At 36.9% G+C, this 14,057-nt stretch overlaps 2 protein-coding genes across 7 annotated transcripts in view; one reads left to right on the top strand and one right to left on the bottom strand.

Annotated features, from left to right (window-relative positions):
* The window catches only part of tomm20b (translocase of outer mitochondrial membrane 20b), a 575,852-nt gene that overhangs the window by 359,570 nt on the left and 202,225 nt on the right, over positions 1 to 14,057 (top strand). The window lies entirely within an intron of this gene.
* strn (striatin, calmodulin binding protein) overlaps positions 1 to 14,057 on the bottom strand; it is a 104,990-nt gene that overhangs the window by 6,711 nt on the left and 84,222 nt on the right. For 3 of the 6 annotated variants that reach the window (XM_087272862.1, XM_087272861.1, NM_001080642.1), the window contains 11 exon segments: positions 12,872 to 13,031; positions 12,114 to 12,224; positions 7,994 to 8,137; positions 6,013 to 6,149; positions 5,685 to 5,860; positions 5,274 to 5,321; positions 5,031 to 5,152; positions 4,693 to 4,860; positions 2,927 to 3,073; positions 2,225 to 2,326; positions 345 to 431 (listed from right to left, as the gene is read on the bottom strand). In XM_087272862.1, coding sequence (XP_087128988.1) covers positions 345 to 431; positions 2,225 to 2,326; positions 2,927 to 3,073; positions 4,693 to 4,860; positions 5,031 to 5,152; positions 5,274 to 5,321; positions 5,685 to 5,860; positions 6,013 to 6,149; positions 7,994 to 8,137; positions 12,114 to 12,224; positions 12,872 to 13,031 — 1,402 coding nt within the window. 6 annotated transcript variants of the gene reach the window in all.

The following is a 14,057-nucleotide window of genomic DNA, read 5'->3' as shown; positions in this document are numbered from 1 at the left end:
TGGGGTTATTAATGAACACAGAGAGTCAGGAGCTCAGTTTAACAGCTCATCTGAAAGACAGCGCTCACTGACAGTATAGTGTCCCCTTCACTATACTGGAGCATTAGGACACACACAGACCACAAGCTGAGCGCCCCCTGCTGGCCTCACTAACACCACTGCCAACAGCAGCCTAGTGTTCCCATGTGCTCTCACATCCAGACACTGACCAGCCTCAGCCCTGCTCAGCTTCAGTGAGTGAGTAACCGCTCTCGGGCTGCAGGGTCATCTGGCTGTGGCATATGTAATATAATGTCATATAATATAATATAATATATATATATTATATAAACTGCAGCACTTACTGCCAGACATCAGGTAGAGTCCGTTTGGATCCACTGCTAGACTCGTCACAGCATCCAGATGAGCCACCATAGAGTGAATCAGCTTTCCTGAACACACACACACACACACACACACACACACACACACACACACACACACACACACACACACACACACACACACACACACACACACACACACACACACACACACACACACAAACAAACAGGAATTAACACACACACATATATATATATATATATTTATTCATTCATTCATTCATTTTCTTGTACGCTTAGTCCCTTTATTAATCCAGGGTCGCCACAGCGGAATGAATCGGCAACTTATCCAGCACGTTTTTATGCAGCGGATGCCCTTCCAGCTGCAACCCATCTCTGGGAATATATATGTATAAATATCACATTTATAAGTACAGCTGAAGTCAGAATTATTAGCTCTCCTCAATATTTTTCCCCTAATTCCGTTTAAAGGAAAGAAGATTTTTTGAAAAGAGAGGAGTTTTTTTGTTTGTTCTTGTGAGAAATAAAAGTTCATATATAAAAAGTTCAGAATTCAGATTTTGGAAATTAACATCTTAGAATATATTGTGAGCCAAAAAATGGACCTTATGACATAAAACCTCTCACTTATGAAGAAAAAACAAAAACACAAATCTTACATAAAGACTGGCAACACTATTAGCCCCTTTCACACAGTGATACCGGTAAATATATGAAAAATTTCTGCTTTACCGCTACGAAACGACTTTACCGCTAAATTAAAAAAGTGCTGTTCACACAGACGAGGACGTTACGGATTTTTTCCGGGAAAGAGCATTCACACATTCATTCCAGAATAGCGGTAAATTCAGACATCATTAACCAGAAATGAGCTGTAAACGGCTGCGCTTGTGTTAGTAAACATTTGACCACATCACAAACTCTGTGGAGGATCAGTGTTGTGGAAAACTTCAACAAAAACATATAGAGGAACACTTTCACATGTCGAGATGTACAGGATATGTGTGTGTGCTGGCGCTCACTCCTTCATGGGCACATCCGACACGTCAAGCAACTAAAGGAAGTAAAGCTTGAAAGTAAACAAACAACGGCTTATTATTCACCTTATTTTCTGTGTATGAGCGGCCGCAGCCATTTGAATCTTTTTGGCTTAATTCTTCCGCTCTCATTCACTTTCACTCATTTTTAGACGTTAAAAACTGCTTGTTTCGCTGTTTGTTGCAAACTGATATTTCCTAATTATATTATTCTGCTTGGTCTGTATAGTCATGCAAACATTTGTTTGTAGAGCAAGTAGTTTGACCGTTTTCTGCTGTTTATTATTCCGGGTCATTTCTCCCATAGGCGACTGAATCACAAGTTCCAAGACAATCGCGAAAACAGGCGCACTTCCGAATTTAAAATAAGGTCAATAAGCATCTTATCGATAATTAATTACACGGTTGGCATTGAGATGAACATATAAACGTTATCTGACTAATTTGTATCAGCTAAATGTGTCTGGAAAAATATTCAAAGGGTTTTATTCTCATAAACTGCGCGCACGTGAATGTGTCTGACTGTTCTGATTGGCTAAAATAGACGTCTCAGGTCAGCACGTTCTAGACGTGCACGCGCTCTTTCCCTCAATCTTCCTTCTGTGTTCACACAGCGCAGCATTCCGGCAAATTACCGGTAATCTAACAACTTCTCTTTCCGGGAAAACAGCCAGAATGAATTTACTGGTATTTTCAAAAAGAGCCTGTTTGCCGTATTTACCGGTAATTTTCCAGAAAGGTCTGTATGTGTGAAAGGGGCTATTGACCACCAATGAAAACAAACAAACAACAACAGCAGCAGATTGTGGAGTAAAGTGTGAGTGTGTGTTTTTGCTGTGTTACCGGTGTTGTTGTCGAAGAAGCGAATGTGTCGGTCCTCCTGAGCGGTGATGGTGATGGGCAGCGTCGGGTGACTCAGCACTTTATTGATTTGACACGGCGCATCTGAACACAAACACACACACACACGCGCGCAGTCAACAAGATATCATCTATATATATCATATTTTGGATAGTGAGTGATTTTTTTACATCATTAAATATTATTTAATATACACTAAAATATATTAGTATTATAATAATGTAAAGTTACGCAATAATAACATTATAGAATAAAATATCCATCACCTCCAATTATGGAGCAGTCCAGCAGGCAAATTTATAAAGAATAAAATAAATAAATAAATATATATATATTTCCTTTTTTATTTTGAATTGATTTTAAGAAAACTAATGATTCAAAATGTAAAGACTGCATTAAGATAAAACAGAAAAGAAGACTGAGTAATATTAAAAGAACAACAAAATAAATAATAACTAAATCAACATAGTAAGGGTGCATTAGGACGTGGCCTCATGGCTGGAGTTGCCAAGGGCCCCCAATTCTCCCCTGTGTGTGTGTGTGTGTGTTTGTGTGTGTGTGCGTGTGTGTGTGAGCGTGTGTGTGTGAGTGTTTGTGTGTGTGTGTGCGTGTGTGTGTGAGCGTGTGTGTGTGAGTGTTTGTGTGTGTGTGTGTGTGTGAGTGAGTGTGTGTGTGTGTTGTACCAGGTTTTCCTGCGCTCTGAGACTCTAGCTCCAGGATCAGTTGTCGTGTCTCCATGTTGTAGATTCCCGTCCTGCCGTTGCTGAAGGCCGTGACCATGTGAGCTGGATCACTGCACACCACATCCACTGATGACGGCACGCCCAGCTCTACACAACACAACACAACACATCTGCTTATTTACACAACACTACATTATACTGTAATGTAATACAACAATACAACACAATGTAATATATATTTATATAGTCACGCCTATTATTATCCACACCCCTGGCAAACTCTGACTTAAAGTTTTTATTCAGATGTAAATAAAAGTTGAGAAATATGTTTTTTTTCCACAATGATGCCTCTTGTACGTTGTCTTATTATCTTTTGAGAGAAGCCTGGGTCATTTATGGTCAAAAATGAACTTACTGTTTATATAAAAATAACTTTAAGTTAATGATGAATAATGTCAGGCTTGACTATATATAAATACATACTATATACACATATATAAGAAGATATATATACATAAAACAGTTCTGTCTGGTTCTCGAATTTGATTGGCTGATAGCCGTGAGATATTTAAGTAATATCAGCACCCGTACAGCCTCTTTACCCTTTGTGTATTACTCCGCCCACATACAGCCAGCAACAAGCAGAGAGACACTCGACAGTTTAACAAATATGACTGCTGTTAGACAACATCATGTACTTTTGAGGCTTTTTAGTGGAGAATGTAGTTGTTTAGATGTCAACTATGCAGTTTATTTGTAAGATTAGTGCCTATTTTAAAATATTCACAATTTCTGAGAGAGCTCGTTGGCGGCCTTTAGCCTGCCGTAGTGTAGTAGACCAAAGACGGTTGACGTTTTCTATCCACAAGATGGCGACAGAACTGCATAATAATCCCTACTGCTTAGAAGATTATAACAGTCTGATTTCTAACTACAGCAGATCAAATCATTATTAAACTGGTAACGCACCTGCCAACACTCAACACTTTCCTGGGAGTATCCCGTATTTCAAACCAATCTCCTGCAACCATCCCGTTTTTTATTTTTTCCGGAAAACTCCCGTAATTTCACCCACCCCTCTCTTTGGTACAGTCTGCAAACACCCCCGGGTTGCCAACTTTGGTACACATCGGCCACACAAAACCCGCTGCATCGTCATCAACAACTGTGTTATTCACTATTCAGAGAGCTCACCCCGAAACGGCTTCTGCTGTTCTGACGTCAGCTGCAGATGTGAATGAATTGGCGGAAGAAAGTAGTTCCTAATATAAAGGGGTTTTTAGAAGCTCTGTGTTTGATTTTTTTTATTTATATACATGATTGTGCTGTCGAACTGTTGTATAAACGCAATCTTACACTCGTAGCAGCCTCCCACCAGTGCTGATATCCAGCCGTATCTCTCAAAAATATATATAGATTTTTTTTGTGAACTGATGTGTGATACTTTATTCTTTATTTACTTTTAGCTTACATTTAGAATACATATATATATAATTAATTTCAAGAATGGCAGTTAAAAATAATTCATAAATAAAAAAGAAAGAAAACCTAAAAAACCTCTCTCATATGAAGCAAATAACAAATTTAGGATTTATTAATTTGGCGTGTTTACAATGATGAAGTCACAGAGTCATCAGCATCCATCAAAACCCCCTCATAAATACAACACAAAAAACAGAGATTTTTGTAAATTGAAGTGCAGTAATTGATTATTTTAGGTCTATTCCTGTGTGTGTGTGTGTGTGTGTGTGTGTGTGTGTGTGTACCCTTATTTGTGTTGAAGCAGGCGATGGCAGGCTCTGTGTCTGCAGCGCTCCAGAGCCGCACCGTCCCGTCAGCAGAGCAGGACAGCAGACGCTGATGAGCAGAGCTGAACACCAAACCCCACACCGCATCTGTGTGTCCACTGAGAGAACCACGCAACACTGACGACTCTACACACACACACACACACACACACACACACACACACACACAGAGAGAGAGAGACACACACACACACACACACACAAACAAATGTAGAAAATATTGATGAGCACATTTGTATATTTGATTATTGATGTTTTACCGCAGGGGAATGTTTAGCATGAGCAGTGGACCGTACCATAAGAGTCGTAGGGGTCGATGTTTGGGTTTGGAGTGTTCCAGCTCTGGATGGTTCCGTCCAGCCCACCACTGAAACACTGCTCTCCACTGGAGCTCATGACCACACACAGCACTGGCCCTCTGAACAACACACACACACACACACACACACATCAGAGCAGAGCAATCACACACACACACACATACACACTAGTGCTGGATCCTCTGACCAAGCAGAGACACAGAACAGCTGAACACTGACCTGTGAGCCCTGAAGGTGTAGATGGGCTCCACATCAAGAGCTGCACACCTGAAATAAACACACACAACATCAGCAATCACAACACACACACACTGTACAAAACAAACTCTAATGAAAATGCCGTTATTCATTTATTGTTATGGATTATTATTATTATTATTCATCACTGATGTAGAGTGGGGGGAGTGGAGGATTAAGCATGTGCTATTCCATTTCAGACATGTACAAGTTCAAACTGTTTCGTGTTGAGTTAAATTTTTGGTTTGTTCACAAATTTATTTATTTATTTACTGTTATTTTTTAACGCAGAAAACAAAAACTATCAAATGACTATTGCAAATTACGAATGACCACTGAAAAATGAAGGAAATGAATAATAAAAGATGGACAGAAGTGTTGAACGGCACTGACTTCTTGGTGGGCGCGGTCTTCTGCAGGTTCCACATCTTGAGCGTGTGGTCTTCAGATGCGGTGATCAGAACCGGCTCCACCGGGTGAAACGCCAGCCCGCGGATCGAGTCGAAGTGGTTCCTGAGCGTGAACTTGGGGTTCCACGTTTTCCTCAGCGCGTCTTTATTATTAGTGATCTGAGAACAACACAACACACTTAAATGCACAGCCCACGTTTACACACTCTAATCTCACATTAGCATCAGCTTTCATCAAATATTTGTGTGATATTTTTATTTTTCACTGTTTATTTGCTGATGAACATGTTTTTATGGTGTCAGTAACTCACGTCGTAGGACAGACTCTCGGCCTCGTTAGCGACTGTGAGTCCGGCTAGCTCTCCGAGACCCAGTTCATTCTCCAGAGCCTCATCTGTCCCCATGATGAATGACTTTCCAGAGGACGGAGGAAACGTCATCGCTTCCACTGTACAACAACACACACACACACACACACACATGAGACGACAGTCATGCTAATGCAATCTGGATTACATTTAGCTCACTTTTGTACTCTTCGGTAGATGATTTTCAGATTACATATAAATTACATTTGTGCTCTTTTTAAGATTACTCAGATTATTTTTGTGTTTTTTGTAGATTACTTTTGGATTACATTTAGATTACTTTTGTGCCCTTTGTAATTTACTTGTAGATTACATTTAGATTACTTTTGTGTTTACTTTATATTACATTTAGATTACTTTTGTGCTTTTTTTGTAGATTATATTTAATTACTTTTGGGCCCTTTGTACATTACATTTGGATTACATTTAGATTACTTTTGTGACCTATGTAGATTTCTTTTGGATGACATTTAGATTTCTTTTGTAGATTCTATTTAGATTACTTTTAAGCCCTTTGTTAGTTATTTTTGGATTACATTTAGACTACTTTTGTGCCCTTTGTAGATTACTTTTAAATTTGTGCTCTTTCTAAAATTACTCAGATTATTTGGTAAATTACTTTTGGATTACATTTAGATTACTTTTGAGCCCTTTGTAATTTACTTTTGGAATACATTTAGATTACTTATGTGCCACTTGTAATTTACTTTTGGATTACATTTAGATTACTTTTGTGTTTTTTTGTAGATTATATTTAGATTACTTTTGTGCTCTTTTTAATTTATTTTGGGATTACATTTACACTAATTTTGTGCCCTATGTAGATTACCTTTGGATTACATTTCATTACTTTTATGCCCTTTGTCATTTATTTTTGGATTACATTTAGACTACTTTTGTGCCCTTTGTAGATTACTTTTAAATTTGTGCTCTTTCTAAAATTACTCAAATTATTTTGTAGATTACTTTTGGATTACATTTAGATTACTTATGTGCCCTTTGTAATTTACTTTTGGAATACATTTAGATTACTTATGTGCCCTTTGTAGATTACTTTTGGATTACATTTAGATTACTTTTGTGCCACTTGTAATTTACTTTTGGATTACATTTAGATTACTTTTGTGCCACTTGTAATTTACTTTTGGATTACATTTAGATTACTTTTGTGCCACTTGTAATTTACTTTTGGATTACATTTAGATTACTTTTGTGCCACTTGTAATTTACTTTTGGATTACATTTAGATTATTTTTGTTACCTTTGTAGATTACTTTTGGATTATATTTAGATTACTCTTGTGCTTTTTTGTAGATTACATTAAGATTACTTTTGCGCTCTTTTGTAGATTACTTAAGGATTACATTTAGATGTAACTTATTTATCTTCCTTACTTTTGTGTTAACCTTATTTGAAGTCACATATATCAAAGCAGGATAATCATTGTTTATCATCATCAAGAGTTTCAACATCATCTGATTAAAGTGCAATGATGAACAGTTAATACTTCACAATAATCACACTAATGAACCTCGCTGTTAGTGTTTGCTGAGAGTAACACTCAATAACACTAAAGCACAGCTGATGAGTTTAAAACATTCACTTCATATTAAGTGCATTTAAAAAACAGCAAGATTACAAACAAACAATATTGAAAATTCACAGTAATATCACTTCATCTAATATCTTCAAAACAATACAAGTGCCGAAAACAGTGTTAATCCCATATAAAACCCTCTGCTGAAAAAAAAAACGAAACAAGCAGCAGGTTTAAAATGAACAACAATAAATGTAATAATATGTAATCATGTAATTCATCAAAAGTAACTGTAATCTGATTACAAGTATTAAAAAAAAAAAGAGTAGTTTACTAATGACAAGATCTTGATTTTTGTAATGTGATGGTGTCTTGTGAGAGATTTACCTTCGTCGGTGCGTCCCAGCTGGTGTTCGTTGAGTCGGGGTAAACTGGGCCGGGCCGGTGGAGCCACCGGAGGCTGGATAGAGGACAGATCCTCTGCATCCCGCAGATTAGCCAACATGTCCTGCAGTTTACAGCGGTTCGGCCCTACAAACACCACACAACAACCATAATACATCTGCACTTCTGTAAGTTACAACAACAACATAACAACAATGTGTTCACCTTTGAGCATGAGTTATTTACAGCCAATAAACCAGAAGCATAAAAACATTTAAATATAAAGAAAACTTTGGCAACCAACAATAGGGAATTTTATGAAAATGTATTGAAATTTAAATAGTGTAAAATTATAAACAAAACTTAAATAGCCTGAATTTTAGAATTTAAAAACATATTAAATAATTAAATTATTAAACACATTAAATAATTAAATACACTTGCATTGTTTTCTAGATTTTAATGCAATAAAAAATAAATTAATTAATTAAATTTAGATATCCACTGAATGTATAGTATGATTATTTATTTAATTTATTGAAAATTTGTTTAATTTTTCCATTATATCATTTAATATTTCTATTTTCTGAATTTGTTTTTTCCCATTTTTGTTTATTTATTTTTTCCACTTATTAATTTGATTTTTTCCATTTTTTTAAATAAAAAATTTCCATTTTTTTTTTAATTTCATTGATTTTTATTTAATTAAATGGACAGATAACTCTCAAAATAAATAATCTTGATAAACAAATCCATCAAGAAATGTATTAAAAAAATGAAATGTTTAAAAAACCATACAGATATATTCCACTATAAAACAAACAGAAATATAAGCATAAACATATGAAATATTTTATAAATTAAGCTATATATACAAATAAAATAATCTTTTATTAATAGATCATGCAATTATTTTCACTATTCATATATGCTTTAATAAACTAGGCATCTAAATATTAAACAATTAGAAACAAAAAATTAATTAAGCAATGTCCCTCTCCTCAAAAGTGGTCACGGGCCAGGTTAATCTCACAGTTCAGCTTTATAAATAAACTGCTTTAACATTGATTTCATGCTCCAAGGTGGACAGTTTTCAGATGGGGATTAGCAGGATAATCAATCTGTCAGGATGAAATGGCAAAGAAATGAAAAACTGGAAACAAATCAGAGGAAAAATCTGAGAAGGTGACAACTTTGAAAGTAAGCAGAGTCTTGTGCAGTCTGTCATACAACCATACAAGGAAATGGGGTGGAGCCTGACTCATAGCCACACCCACTACTGACAGAGGGTGGGGCCAGTAAATCACACCCCCAGAGCACCAGCATATAAAACAGAATGAGAGCAACAGAAAAGAGCAGAAGAAGAACAGAAACAGTGTCAGTAAGAGAAACAGCTGAATAATCCTGCAGAACAGAAGAAAAGAGCAGCGCACGCATGCACACACACACACACACACTGACACACACACACACACACACACACACACAGGAGGAGCTGAAGAAAGCAGCTTTCAGTCAAAATTACACATGACTTCTTAGAGGAGGAAGAAATTAAACAGATATATTGGAGGATATTAGTGATGAACCCGTTTATCTCTACTGGATCATTTATAAAGATGTCCTCAAGACCTGCTGGTATTTAATTATTTTTTTAAATAATTTTGAATAATGAACATATAAATTAGTGAATCACACAAAATCAGACATCAAACATGATCAGTTCATATAATATTTTCAGTCTTTTTGTTAATAAATATTAACTTATAATTAATTATATTATATATATATATATATATATATATATATATATATATATATATATATATATATATATATATATATATATATATAATTTTTTAAAAGGTTTAAATAAATAAATTAATTAGATTATTTGTAATTAATATGATCAAAAAAGGATTTCTACTAAAAATGTATTCAACATTAAATCAATTTTAGTTCATATTAATAAATATCAGCACTTTAACATTTCGCATTTGCATAATTTTTGACAATTAAACAAATATTGCATTAATATGTACAATTTGGGATGATATAAACAATACGATATCATTATAATATATATTCAGTGCTCAGCATAATTGAGTACAGCCCATTTTGAAAATGAATATTTTCCTTTTTTCTTAGTGAATATAGTCAGGGTATTTTGCTGCCGTTAAACAGATTTATTAAGCTGATATATTTATTAAAATAATATTTTAGTCACCAAACACATTTAGAAATTAAAAAGATAATACAATTATTATATAATATATATATATTGCATTAACTAGTTAATATACTCTGGTTATTAGCCACACCATATTGGTGTTTCGTAACATCAAATTTTTAGGAGGTGGGTTGTTAGCCCAACACTCAACCACAATCTGGAGGACCAGGACATAAACTACGGACAATTTAGCTTACAAAATTCACCAACCGCACATCTTTGGACTGTGGGGTAATATATATATATATATGTACAGTTGAAGTCAGAATTATTCGCCCCCACCCCCCCCCCCCCTTGAATTTCTTTTCTTTTTTGAATATTTCCTAAATGATGTTTAACAGAGCAAACAAACTTTCACAGTATGTCTGATAATATTTTTTCTTCTGCAGAAAGTCTTATTTGTTTTATTTCGGCTAGAGTATAAAAGCAGTTTTTAATTTTTTAAACACCATTTTAAGGTCAATAATATTATCCCCTTTAAGCTTATTTTTTCAATAGTCTCCAGAAATGCACGGGCAGCCAGTAAAGAGAATATCTAGTCTAGTGGTTCTCAAACTGTGGTACGCAGGCTTCTTTCTAGTGGTACACGGAGGAATCAAATATGTAATATGTACATGCTACATATATTTCAAAATTGATCAAAAATGATTTATATTTGAATATATATATATAATAATATTCATTATATGACATATAGCCTATATTTCTGAGGTCCAGGCAACATTTTCAGGTGTTGATGAATTGGCTACTATATGTTAATACTTTACATTTAAGTACAGCACTTTTCTTTTTACCTTTTACACATTTTAATTTAAATGTTGACGTTTTCAGTTTTTTTTTTATTTATAAGCACAGTACAGTGTTGACGTTCAGACTATTTATGTTTAAAGTGGCTGACAATAATAAACATTCTCAATAATAGGAATTAATCTGCCACCTTTTTTGAACTGTGCAGAACTGTAGCTGCTTTACTGGGTTTACTACGCTACTGTATTTCAATGCTGCTCATTATGGTGCTACTTGGAGAGACAATTTTGTTCTGAGGTGGTACTTGATGAAAAAAGTTTGAGGACCACTGATCTAGTCTAATATGATGTGCTCCCATCATGGCAAAGAGAAAAGAAATCCGCTGAACAGCCCTTGGGAAATATTTGAATTCAAATTTCACACGATGGTGAATACTATTGTCTGACCTGATTGTGATTCTAACTCAAAACAGCATTTATTACAAAGAGAAGATATATATATATAAATACAGTTGAAGTCAGAATTATTAGCTCCCCTGAATTATTAGCCAGCCTCCTATTTAATTTTTCCCACGCTTTCTGTTTAACAGAGAGCAGATTTCTCCAGCACATTTCTAATCATAATAGTGTTAATAACTCATCTCTAATAACTGATTTATTTCCTCTTTGTCATGATGACAGTAAATAATATTAGACTAGATATTCTTCAAGACAATTCTATACAGCTTAAAGTGACATTTAAAGGCTTCACTAGGGTAATTAGGCAGGTTATGGTAATTAGGCAAGTCATTGTATAATGATGGTTTGTTTTGTAGACTATCGAAAAAAAATTGCTTAAAGAGGCTAATAATATTGACCATAAAATAGTGTTTAAAAAATGTAAAACTGCTTTTATTCTAGCCAAAATAAAACAAATAAGACTTTCTCCAGAAGAAAGAACATTATCAGACACACTGTGAACATTTCCTCTCTGTTAATCATCATTTGGGAAACATTTAAAAAAGAAAATAAAATTCCAAGGGGGGCGAATAATTCTGACTTCAACTGTATATATAAATGTGTGTGAGTGTGTGTGTGTGTGTGTGTGTGTGTGTGATGGAGCAGGGATGGAGCAGGCGGCGGGCGGGCGGAGTCTCTCTGTCCCACTTACTCTTCACCCCCTTCTTGCCCTTGCGCTCCTTCTTGTACTGCTCCTTCAGTTTGGAGATCAGACCCTCGTCCACGTCCCACGACTCACACAACGGGCTCTGCTCTTCCTTCTCTACACCAGGAGGAGGAACACACGTTACAGCAGCGCATGCACACACACACACACACACACACACACACACACACACACACACACACAGGCCAACACAGAGCCCATGGGATGCTCTGGAGAAAACACTCTTTCGTGTGTGTGTGTGTGTGTGTGTGTGTGTGTGTGTGTGTGTGTGTGTGTGTGTGTGTGTGTATGTGTGTGAGTGAGTGTCTTTGTATGTGCATGCATGTGTATATGTGTAACGTGTGCATTTTTTATGTATACGTGTGTGTGCACGCATTTTTGCATATGTGTACGTGTATATGTGTGTATTTCCGTGTGTGTATTTTTGCATGTGTGTGTGTGTGTGTGTGTGAATGAATCACTGTGTATGTAATGTGTGTATGTCGATGTGTGCATTTTACATGTATGTGTGTATGTGCGTGTGTGTATATGTCAGTGTGTGCATTTTAACAAGTGTGAATGAGTGTGTGTGTGTGTGTGTGTGTGTGTGTGTAAGAGAGAGAGAGTGAGAGCATGTGTCTGTGCAAGCATGTGTGTGAATAAGTGTGTGGGTGTGTTTGATTTAGTGTGTGCATGTGCACATATGCGCGAGTGAGTGTTTGTATGCACGTGTGTGTGTGTGTGTGTGTGTGCGCGCTCCTCACCCCAGTCTCCAGCAGCAGGAGTGTCCTGTGTCTGTCCCTCCATCATGTCCTCAGTGTTGGCCAGGAAGTCGAAGCCCTTCAGCACCTCGTCTGTGTCCAGATCCTCACTGACGTCTGTGGAGGATGAGGAGGGAGACGGGGACACCTTCCTCCTCACCATCTACAACATGCATACACACACAAATATTGGCTTTAGTTGTTTATGAGGACTCTCCATAGGTGTAATGTATTTTATCAGCTTGTTATATGGCCCTGCAACTAAACCAACCCTTCAGTGACTGTGAACGTGGCATGGTTGTTGCTGTCAGACGGGCTGCTCTGAGTATTTCAGAAACTGCTGATCTACTGGGATTTTCACTCACAACCATCTCTAGGGTTTACAGAGAATGCTCCGACAAAGAGGAAATATCCAGTGAGCGGCAGTTCAAATGCCTTGTTGATGGTCAGAGGAGAATGGCCAGACTGGCTCCAGCTGATAGAAAGGCAACAGTAACTCAAATAAGCACTCGTTACAACCGAGCTCTGCAGAAGAGCATCTCTGAACACACAACACGTCCAACCTTGAGGCGGATGGGCTACAGCAGCAGAAGAGCACACCGGGTGCCGCTCCTGTCAGCTAAGAACAGGAAACTGAGGCTACAATTCACACAGACTCACCAAAACTGGACAATAGAAGATTGGAGAAACGTTGCTGCTCTGATGAGTCTCCATTTCTGCTGACACATTCGGATGCTCGGCTCAGACAACATGAAAGCATGGATCATCCTGCCTTGTATCAGCGGTTCAGGCTGGTGGTGGTGGTGTAATGGTGTGGGGGAGATTTTCTTTGGGTCCATTAGTACCAATTGAGCATCAACGCCACAGCCTACCTGAGTATTGCTGCTGACCATGTCCATCCCTTTATGAGCACAGTGTCTCCATCTTCTGATGGCTACTTCCAGCAGGATAACGCAGCATGTCATAAAGCTCAATCATCTCAGACTGGTGTCTTGAACATGACGATGAGTTCACTATACTCAAATGGCCTCCACAGTCACCAGAGCTCAATCCAATAAAGCAGCTTTGGGATGTGGTGGAACGGGAGATTGGCATCATGGATGTGCAGCCGACAAATCTGCAGCAACTGTGTGATGCTATCATGACAACATGGAGCAAAATCTCTGAGGAATATTTCCAGCAGCTTGTT

The sequence above is a fragment of the Danio rerio genome, chromosome 11 (genome assembly GCF_052040795.2).
Source record: "Danio rerio strain M-AB ecotype USA chromosome 11, GRCz13ab, whole genome shotgun sequence".
Taxonomy (NCBI): Eukaryota; Metazoa; Chordata; class Actinopteri; order Cypriniformes; family Danionidae; genus Danio; species Danio rerio.
This window is presented reverse-complemented; position numbering and strand designations above follow the sequence as displayed.